At 50.8% G+C, this 10,588-nt stretch overlaps 1 protein-coding gene across 4 annotated transcripts in view; it reads left to right on the plus strand.

Moving 5' to 3' along the window:
• The window catches only part of Jakmip1 (janus kinase and microtubule interacting protein 1), a 108,061-nt gene extending 98,393 nt beyond the window's left edge, over positions 1-9,668 (plus strand). For 2 of the 4 annotated variants that reach the window (XM_040747003.1, XM_040747004.1), the window contains 6 exons: positions 45-113; positions 1,292-1,369; positions 4,154-4,357; positions 4,804-4,869; positions 8,101-8,176; positions 9,235-9,668. In XM_040747003.1, coding sequence (XP_040602937.1) covers positions 45-113; positions 1,292-1,369; positions 4,154-4,357; positions 4,804-4,869; positions 8,101-8,151 — 468 coding nt within the window. In that variant the 3' untranslated portion in view covers positions 8,152-8,176; positions 9,235-9,668. Of the gene's footprint in view, positions 1-44; positions 114-1,291; positions 1,382-4,153; positions 4,358-4,803; positions 4,870-8,100; positions 8,177-9,234 lie in introns of all 4 variants that reach the window. The other 2 variants (XM_040747002.1, XM_040747001.1) reach the window with 2 other exon arrangements.
• Positions 9,669-10,588: the final 920 nt, after the last annotated feature.

Genomic DNA, 10,588 nt, shown 5'->3' on the forward strand with positions numbered 1-10,588 from the left:
CCCCTGCTCATTTGCATACATCCTCCTGTCCTGCTGTTTTCTAGTGGCTGAAGCAGATAGAGGGAACAGAGGCAGCCCTCACCCAGAAGATGATGGACCTGGAGAAGGAGAAGGTAAAGATTCCAGCAGCTGGGTCAGGGCGGGATGGAGAGCTCACGTGTTTGGCTTTGTGGGTGGCTCAGCATCACTGTAGCTCTTCAGCCTGTGTGGGCCCTCGGAGCCATCTCCATCCACTTCCTTCCCCACTCACCCAGTTTTAAGCTTAACACATTTCTGACCTTGTGCCCGGTCCTGGACTCACATGGCTCGCATGGCCCTTGGGTCACATGAGTGTAGCTTGAAAATGTCAGAGACACAGCATGACACCCAGGTGCTCGTCTGAGGGACTCGGCAGGCACATGTACAGCTGGAGTCTTTGCAGGATGGCTTGGAGACCTGGAGTTGGACTTCCTTGGTTATGTACTGAGTACTTTAATGCAAACCTGGCTGGATTGTGGCCGTTAACGAGTGTTATGCCCATGTAGAAGCCCTGCTTGGGGGAGCCACTGTCCTCAACCCAGGGAGGTGAGAAAAGCCATTCTAGAAGACCTAGCTCTGAAGCTGCCTAAGGCCAATTTGTATTTCAATTTCATTTGAGAGCTCAGTAAAGGAGGGGGCTGTCACACAGAGCCAAAGTAGCACTTGGTGTCTGGAGAGCCCTGGACAGGCCTCAGAGCTTGGGTTTCTAGTCCCTTCTGTCATTAGTAGCACCATGGACAAGGCACTGGCCTCCTTGGCCTTGTTTCCTCATCCACAAAGTACAGGGGCTGCAATGTGAGTTCTGGCCTAAGCCCTCACGGGTGTAGAATGGGACACACAGTCTGCTCAGACGAGACCTGTGAAGAGGGGAGCAGAAGGCTTTGGGGGTGTTTAACAGTGAGATCCATGGGAGGGAAGAGGGGGGCACAGTCTGGCAGGAGATGTGCTGTACCTGAGAACTGTTAGGACAATCTGCAGAGGCCCCAGGCCACAGCACGGAGACTTAGGACTCCAGGGATGTGGGCTGTGAAACAGGCTGCCTATGAAGCCCCCTCCTTGTTTCGAGATACTCAAGAGGAGAGGGAGCTGGAGTGAGGGTAGTTCTGATTGGGGTTCTCGGGGCGCTCAGGGCAGTGAGGGCTCTGCAGGGAATTCACACAGGGCAGTCAAGGCCTCCCCATCCCCAAGATCCGAGTCACTAGTGGGTAGACTCATAGCCTCCCTGCTGCTGATATGCTCTGGCTGGGCTCCTAATGGTGCTCCTCTCTTCTAGGACTTGTTCAGCAGGCAGAAGGGCTACCTGGAGCAGGAACTGGACTACCGGAAGGAAGCCCTTGACCAGGCCTACCTGGTAGGACCAGAAGTGGGTTTGACACTTTGGCTTTCTCCTCTCAGCCTTAGAGGCCGCGTTCTGCAGGCAGCACACCAAGCTTCAGGGTACAATGCTGTGCCCTCTGCTCACATGACTAGAATGACCAGCCAGCAGTCGGGTGTTCCAGATGAGCTTTGGTTTTTACAAAATGTCGGTGATCTTGATTTTTTTCCCTTCTTGGACTAGCTTACTAAACTAGCAGTCATTTGAGCTGAATGAGAAAAGGCTTTTGTATATAAATGTTTATTTATCCTTAAAGTTCCAAAGGGGCTGGTGATGTAACTCAGTAGAGTGCTTGCCTAGCACTTGTAAAGCCCGTTCAGTCCCCAGTACAGCGGAAACCAGCATGGTGGCACCTGTCTGTAATCCCAACACAGGCGGAGGCAGGAGGGTCAGAAGTTCAGTGTCACCTTCTGCTATGTAGTGAATCCCAGACCTGTCTCAAAAAAATCCAAAAGCAGATTTCCTCATGGGTAGGACAAGGAGAGAAACCAGAGAGGCGAGGCAGTGAGCTGTGGCCAGCTGTGCCAGAGGCGCCAGAGCAAATGGGGGAGAGTTTTAAAATCCCGTGAAATGCTTTAGGGTTCTCAAAAAGAGTTGAGGTTTCCTGGAGTTTGAGGCCCAGATTCAGATGACGTTACACTGAAAGCCCGAAGTCCCCAGCACTAAGAGCTGTTCTTCCTTGTGGGTGGGGTATCGAGTGAGGTTGTGGACATTTCCAAGATGTCCCCATGGTGGAGGAAAGTCAGTGACACTCTGTGTAGGAAGCAGCTGTTGTCCTCTGCAGAGCTGAACCTTTGTCCAGACTGTAACTAGGACATGCATGGATAAGGAAACATGGAGGCTGAAGCTAGCCTACCTTGCTCGGAGGCAGCTCCAGCAGCAGTGAGTCTCATAAGACCCAGCTGTGTTAGTGGCTTTCACATCACAGAGACTGAAGACCTGACGGTTTAACAGGGTTTCCTTTGGCTCGTGATTTCAGTGGTGCTGAGCGTAGCAGTTCATATCATAGGGGCAGGAAGCAGAAAAGGAAAGGGCCAAGGCAAGACGTAGCTGGAAGAACCCACTCCTAGTCACTTACTCCCTCCAGCCTAGACTCACCTCTTCCCTGCCACCACCTGTCAGTAATGCCATCATATCGGGGACCCATTGAGGAGGTCAGACCCTCAGGGTAGCATCTCTGGAAATGCTACCACAGACACCCGGACACGGGATTCCCTGATCCCCTGGTGCTTGTTCACACATCAAATAGATGGTCAGCACTCACCATGAAGCAGCATCTTCCCCTGCCATACCTGTTTCTTATCATGTGATGTGACTGACAAATCTCAGCCCATTTCTTTATTCAGTTTTGGTCCTTGTAAGTACCCATGAAGAACACATCTGTACTGTCCAACATTGCCTTCCAAGTGTGTTTAACTGCTCTGAAGGACACTCCTCAGGAAACTGCAAGGATGTAGTTACCTCCAAGGGGAGGTACATTAGGTGGAAAGCTGAAGGTCCTGATCCTAAAGAACTCCCTGGGTCACTGTGCCAAAGGACAGCTGTGGTGTTGAGAGGGATGGAGGCCAGCCATTGCCAAATGCTGTGACTCACTGGGGCCCCTCACAGAACAGCTAGTGCCCTATTATCTTCTGAGGACCGTGTGCAGACAGGCTCAGGACCTTGGGCATGCTGGCTCTTGGAAGATATCCCTACCTTAATGATCCTGGTCCCTGTAGAAGTTACTTACATTCATCTCTGAAAAGTGCACTAAGCTTCGAGTGGGCAGCATGCACCCAGAGGGATTTCAGTCTTGTGAGACTCCAGACAAGTCTCACAAGGTACCAGATTCACCTCGAGCCTGGTTAGTGAGCTGTTCACCTCCCGCATCCAGGCTGGGGAAGAGAAGGTACCAGAAGCATGTCTATCATCCTTTGTCATGGTGTGGAGTGGGAAGTGGGTGAGAGAGGCCAGGCCCACACTGGGATTCCGGTTTGGAGGTGAGGGCCAGTCTGGAAGATGGCAACCAGAGGGTCTCCCAGAAACGTGGTTGCTGAAGGGAGAGGGGTGAGCCAGAAGTCACACAGGCTCCCTTCCCACATGGAGTCTAGACAGAGGCCACTCGGCATCCCACTGCTCTGCCTTCCCAAGACCTGGGAGAAGGGATAATGACCCAACAGGGCTGGGCTCTTTCTGGGAAGTCAGAACAATGCTGCAGGGGGTGGGCCTTGCAGAGCCTTCTCTGGGCTGCTCTGCCTCATAGTAGGATAGGTTGGTCACATGGTTGTGGTGTTTCTTACCAAAGGGGTGAAGGGTTTTGTGGAAGCAGGAGAGAGACAGTTTTCTCCTTTGCCCGTAGGTACCATGATAAGGCAACTATTAAGTACCTAGCAAACCGTAAACTAGAGGTTCTCAGCCTGTGGGTCACAACCCCTTTGACAAACCTCTATCTCCAAAATTATTTATATTATGATTCATAACAGTAGCAAAATTACAGTTATGAAGTAGCAATGAGAATAACTTTATGGTTGGGGATCACCCCAGCAGGAGTAACTGTATTAAAGGGTCACAGCATGAGGAAGGTTGAGAACCACTGAGCAGTAAGCCTCACACGGGACGGCATGGGGAGGCCACTCTGGCCAAGGCACACACTCGCTGTTCTCCTGAACCCTGCACACTGACCCTCTCTTCCTAGTGTGAACTTCAACAGCATCAGTCTCCTGATAGTGATGACTGTCGACCTTTCTGTAACTTCAACTGTCTGTGGTTTGGGCCATGTAGAAAATCCAGGACTTGGAGGCCACCTTGTACAACGCACTGCAGCAGGAGCCAGGGCGGAGAGCCAGCGAGGCGCTGAGTGCCAGCCAGCGCGAGGACCTCCAGGCAGCCGTGGAGAAGGTGCGCAGGCAGCTCCTGCGTCAGAGCCGCGAGTTCGACAGCCAGATCCTGCGGGAGCGAATGGAGCTGTTACAGCAGGCCCAGCAGGTACTGACGGTGGCCCCCACCGTGCCATTTCCCCATCTTGTGCCTCCGGGATACCCTGGGCCCCTGGCACTTGCAGGGCATCAGACACCCCAGAAGTTGGGTGGAGAGCTGCTGGTAGGCGAGGTTCTGTAGGCACAGCATCTTTTCTCATGGGTGACCGCCACTGAGTGGACTGCATTCCCTCCTTGGTTGGGGAAGCATGAGGTGCTGTGGCTCACTCTCATCCTATGAGTGCATCCTGTCTACGCTAGACATGAACAGTTCATGGACTCCACAAGAAAGTGAAATCCATTCACCTGTTATAAGTCACAAGAGAGTGTTCCTCTGGGGGACTGGCTGGCTGTACGTCCGTCCTTTACGGCTTCTATGCTGGACCACCATAAAAGACAAGGGTCGGGTTTGGGACCTGGGAGTCTTTTGCTGACACATGTCTTGATGGGTTTCAGAAAATCCGGGAGATGGAGGGCAAGCTGGAGCTGCAGAGGCGCCAGCTGAAGGAGCTGGAGGAAAAGGTAGGTGGCTGGGGGTGCTAAGACTAGGCCGGTTTTACCTGTCAGGTTCAGCTTTAAAGCCCAGGCTTCCTGCTCCCCCAAATCTCTCCAAGAAATCCAAGGCACCCCCACAGACTCTCAGCCAAAGTTCCTCAGCAACTACCACAACTACAGCTGGGTCCCTCCTCCAGTGTGTGTGTGTGTGTGTGTGTGTGTGTGTGTGTGTGTGTGTGTGTGTTCACATGTGTAGGTACACGTGCAGGTGTGTGTTTGTTCACATGCCCATGGAGGCCAGAGTTGACATGTGGGGTCTTTGTCTGTCTGTGACACTGGAGGCGGAGTCTCTTGCTGGACATTGGGCTCACCAATTCTGCCTAGTCTAGCTAACCAGCTTGCACTGGGGATGCCCTGAACCTTCCTCCCTAGAACTGGGATTACAGGCTGGCTGCCAAATCAGCTTCTATGTAGGTGTTGGGCATTTGAACTCCAGTCCTCATGCTTGGGAAAGCACTTTGCCCACTGAGCCATCGCCCCAGCCCTTACTTTTTCCTTATTTAGTCTGAGACCCCAGCCCATGGAATGGTACTCCACTGCAGAAAATTCCTTACACACGTGCTCAGAGATGTGTGTCTCCCAGGTGATGCTGGAGTCTTATCAAGTTGGTAATTAGTGTTAACCATCATAGAAGAGGCAGCCATGGTGTCTGTGGATGCTGGTGGTCACCTGGTGCTGCTGCCGTAGGCAGACCTCAAAACTAGTTCAGGACCACATGGGCAAGGTGACTTTACACATTACCACTCCCTGTGATGACACCTGCTTACTGCGTCCTTTGAACTCAGGGTTGGAATTTCACTCATCTCTTCCTCTAAGGCAGAGAATAGGATGGTCTCAGACAAGCTCAAGGAGAAGTCATAATTTCATAGCTTTTGTCACAGGGCTTGCAAGGCAGTAAGGTCAACTTTACCTCTGTGAGGTAGTGAGGACATCTGTGCAGATCTTATGACCTAGCCTGGTTGGGTGGGGGGGTAAGGCTGGTGTACCTGAGTAGAAGACCCTATCTGGATCCTACAGGGGGATATGCAGAAGCCTGGAAATAAAAAGAAAGGCCACTTCTGCGCAGAAACATCCCAGGCCATCTTGTTGAAAGGATCTTGACTCTTCAGGTATAAAACTGGGACAAGTTGGTGGAAGGCAACTTAGAGTTTGGGGCTCTTCCTAAGTGGGGCAGCCTTCCTGGTTTTTGTCAAATAATACATATGGGGGAGGGGAGAGAGAAAGAACACCCCTTGAGACTCCGTGTGGGGCAGGCAGGTGTATGCTCTCCTATCTTCCTGAGAAGGTGAATTCAGACAAGGCGGGCAATTACCATCTCACCCTGTATGGAGTTTCTGGATTCATAGCTGACTGTTTCTGCAGGGGGTGCCAGAGATCTGTTTCTAGGCAGTGGCTGGGTTATCTTACTGAGTCCCTTCTGGGAGAACCCTTTGTATGACTGTCCTAGATCCTAGAGTCCCATTTGGCAGGTGCCCAGCCCTCCTCAACCCTCTAGTGCTGTTGGGAAATCCTAAGGGGGAATGTCAGGTCAAACAAACTGAGACACTTTGTTTCCATGGCTGGGCTCAGTACAACCTGAGATCTGGGGCTATAAGTAGGGAGATTCTTATTGCTCTGAAATTGAGGCCCTGGGTGGTAGCAAGGAGTTCATTAGAGGGCACAGGGTGGGGGCAGTGAACTCTACCTGCCATTCCATCCAGATGTGACAACAACTGGTACAAAATGTCCACATAGTCTATTGCCATTTAAAATGTTAAAAAGTGAAGGGTTGGGAGATGGTTCAGATGGTAAGTTCTTGCTTTGCGAATGTGAGGAACTGTGTTTGATTCCCATAACTCACACTGAAAAATGGCTGGGTGTCATGGTGCAGTTATAAACTCAGTGCTATGGAGGTGGAGACAGGCAGTCCTGGGATTCAATAGTCAGACAGTTTGGCCTAACCGGTGAGTTCCAGGCCAGTGAAATATCCTGGCTCAAAAGATTCAAAGAGGGCAGTGCCTAAGGAATGAAACTTGCAGTTATCCTCTGCCCTGCAGACCTGCACACACGTGAGCCCACATACACACAAACATACATACATATACATATGCAATAGTGTCAAAACTCAGGCTGGTCAGGTGCACTGGTTATGCTTCCATGGGGAAGCATGGGTTGTCGCTTGGATTGTGTTTCTGGTCTCAGACTTTCTCAGAGCTGATTTGTGGACTGTTCCACCTCTGTCTTCCCAGGAGGGTATGGCACAGGTCAAATATGCAGAAGGAGAGGCTGTACCAACTGGTGGATTACTGGTTGGCCATACAACCTGGGGTGCCCAATAGTCCTAATTGTCACCTGTAGGACCTCCCAGTCACTCCCAGCTAGCTAGTGATCATGGGAAACTCTGGTCCCATCACTGTGGCTTGCCAGTGGTCTCTCCTTCCATGACCAGACTCTTACTCACAATCCACTGGGTTGTCTCACCAAGCCCTCTTCCTCCTGAGCCTCAGTTTCCCCATGTAGAGAACATGAAGGGCTCCAGGATTACAGAGGCCCCTTAAAGCTCTTCATCTGAGAGATTCAACAGAAGAAAGCAGTGTCGTTAGTTGGATTTCTACTTTTCTCTACAAACAACATAGGAAACTATGACCTTGTTTTGTGGGAGTTATTTTTTAATATTCCCAGATGACAGACAGATATGTTTCCTCTGAAGACTGGTGATTCTGTTTGAACAGGTCAAGTCACGAGTAGATTAAGAAAAACAAACACAAAAACAAACAAAAAACTCGTTTGAACTGATATGATTTTACTGTTTTTGTAAGGTTATTTTCCAGCAGTTTTTTTTCTAAAGTTGATTGGTAAAAGGCACACAGTGTTTTAAATATTAAAACTCTTGGGATGGATAGCTCAGGGGAGGGTCACTTAACTGCAGGCTGTCCCTTCTGCCTCTCTTGTCGCTGCCCACCGTAACATACTTAACATATAACGTATGTTCCCTTGTGTTGCCCTAGCAGCCTTACCTTTATCCCCCAAAGTGTCTGCACATGGCATAGAGCTCACCTGGCAGCCTGGGTTGGACCACATCCCTCTGTCCATCTCTCTGCTGCCCCCTAGTGTCGTAGTTCTTGTAAGATGCTGTCACTGAATTCCATACCACATCTCTCACATCTTTTTTTTTCTTTTCTTTTCTTTTCCTCATTTTCTTTTGGTCTTATGTTATAGTTTTTGTTCCTTTTTTTGTTTTTCTCACTAGCATTCATTCTGTGGCCTTGACGACTCCCATGCGCCGAGAACTCGGGTGTGTATCCTTTTCTTTCCATTGGCTGATGCAAAGCTGATTGAGAGAGGAGGCTGACTCCCCTCTGGCTGTGCTGCTCCCTGGGAGATGAGGTGCCCGGAAGGCATCCCTGTTCTGGAGTCTCCCACTTCAGATCCTTGGGGGCTGTGTGGTCCTGGGTCCCTGGGGTCCTGCTGTAGAGACACATGACCGGACTTATTGAGACAGACAGGTCCCATGGCAGTTTATCCACAGAGGACTTTATGTCTCATTCCCAAAGCTCTCTCCAGCCTAGCTTGGCTCCTGCTCTCTTGCCATGTGCACATCTCCTGTCACATCCAAAACAAGTGGCCTTTCCAGGGTCAAGGAGCAGCAGGTTGACAGGCCAGTGGCTCGTGAGACCAGATCCTGATGTGGACACAGTGTCCAGGAGCCCGTAGTGTTCTGCTCTTCACCTCTGTGTCTCAACCTGACGCCAGTTATGATGCTTGATTATATCCAGAGACCCTAGGAATGATGGCGTCCTACAATCTGCTCCTGGCTGTTGCTCCCTTGTAGCCAAACACCTAGCTCTCAGCCCTGGTTCCTGCTTTGGGACCTCAGCCTTTCCACATTCTCCAGGGGCTGGGTGCTCATCCTTGGGCTGGCATCTGCCAGAACCTCTGAAATTTGGAGTCTTGACCTTGAAAACAACCTAGGCTGAGGGTCCTTGAATTCCAGGGTGCCCTTGAGGCCCACTAGACCTCAAATGGTCTGCCAAATGTCCTTAGGTATGTCCCTGACTCTCACTAGTCCACAAGGGCCTAGGTTGCGACATGGTCAGGCACATAGTGACTGGTCATTGTATGTAGGAAAGAGTAAAGGGTTGGCCTGAGGTGTAGGAGACAGCTCACACCATGCTCCAATGATGGAGCCCTGGGGCTGGGGCTGTCCAAGTCCTGCTCCCTCTGTCTGGGCTGTAGAGAAGATTCTCTGGACCGCTATCAAGAGAGGTCAGGGCTTGAAGATATGCTAGGGCCCCCTCACTCTTCTTAACCTTTGATTTTTATTTCACTTCAAATTATTTCTTAATCTTACAGGTTAGACAAAGAGCTTTTGGAATCACCTGAGTCCCCGTGGTGCCCTATCCTCACTCAAACCAAAATCCAACAGTGCAACAAGCTATTCGAAGTCCAGAGCCTGAACACAGAACTTATGCACATTTGACAGTCACTTAAAGGGGAGACCTGGGGACCTGGCCAGCCTCTGCCGTGGAACTCTGCAATGGGAAGGACAATGGGGATCCTCCTCAGTGTCCCCACTGTGGCATCTTCAAGAGTCAAGGACAAAGATGGATCTGGATGGCGGGAATTTAAGTGCAATTAGCGGAAATCCAGGGCATGAGAGCTGCTGCCTCAGGGGATAGGTGCAAGACCTGTCCCCATGCTGTGTGCCTCCCTGCAGGCGCTGTATGTGCCTAGATGGATTACAGACACCCCCTCTGCCCTATGTATATAAATCTCCATGGACTGAGTGTGTTCTTCTGGAGTCTGTCTGCCAGAGCCACCAACAAAACCTTTGACTCCATGCACAGCTGGACTTGCAGCTGGTAACCAGCAAGAGAGAGAGTTGGAGTTGCCAATGTGGGAGCCTGTGGATTGTAGATTTCTGAGGAAAACTGAAGGCTCCAACACTCTCATAGATTTGATACTTCATAAGTCCCAGAACATGGCCATGCCTCAGACCAGGGGTGTGGTGAGGACTGAGAGAGCCGGCCCAAGATGCCTGTTGTAATTTGTAGGGGCACCCTAAAAAGGAGCTCAGGCTGTTAGAGCAATACTCAGAGCCTCTGAATTTGGATGCCAAGCGTGTCCTTATACCATAGAGAAAATACCATAGAGAGGAGGCCAGGGGTACCCTTCTACCATAGAGAAAATGCCACAGAGCCTTCACTGCCCAGGATCCTCAGTAGACAGTAGCATCTTCACCCCGAGTGTCGGAGCCTCCCTAGAAGCACAGGGGGTAGGACAGGGGTGGTGTACCCTAGGTTCACTGGAAACTAGGCGCTGGAAGTCGACTTCCAAAGGAAATTCCCTGAGAAGTAGCTCTGGGATGCTTCTTTCAGTCTAGAGCAGGTAGGGTGGGTCACCTCAAAAAAGTATCAGTCTATTTGGCTATACTTGCCCAAACTCGGGGCAGGGAGAATGTTAGCCATCAGATTGACAGAGTGGAAAGGACATGATGGTGAGTCTGTGTGGGGAGCATGTGATTAGTTCAGATGTGGCATGGTGGCAGCAGGCCGGATGCAACCTCTTGCTGTCTTGTTATCGGACCAAGTAAGTGGCACCATGATTTCCTGAAGGCAAACAGAAATGGCTAGAGGTCAGACCAGATCCACCTAGAGAACGATGGAGTAGGGATCTGACATTGTAGGGAAGCCATATCCAAAGACAC

This window comes from Mesocricetus auratus, unplaced genomic scaffold, assembly GCF_017639785.1.
Source record: "Mesocricetus auratus isolate SY011 unplaced genomic scaffold, BCM_Maur_2.0 Super-Scaffold_100006, whole genome shotgun sequence".
In the NCBI taxonomy this organism is placed as follows: Eukaryota; Metazoa; Chordata; class Mammalia; order Rodentia; family Cricetidae; genus Mesocricetus; species Mesocricetus auratus.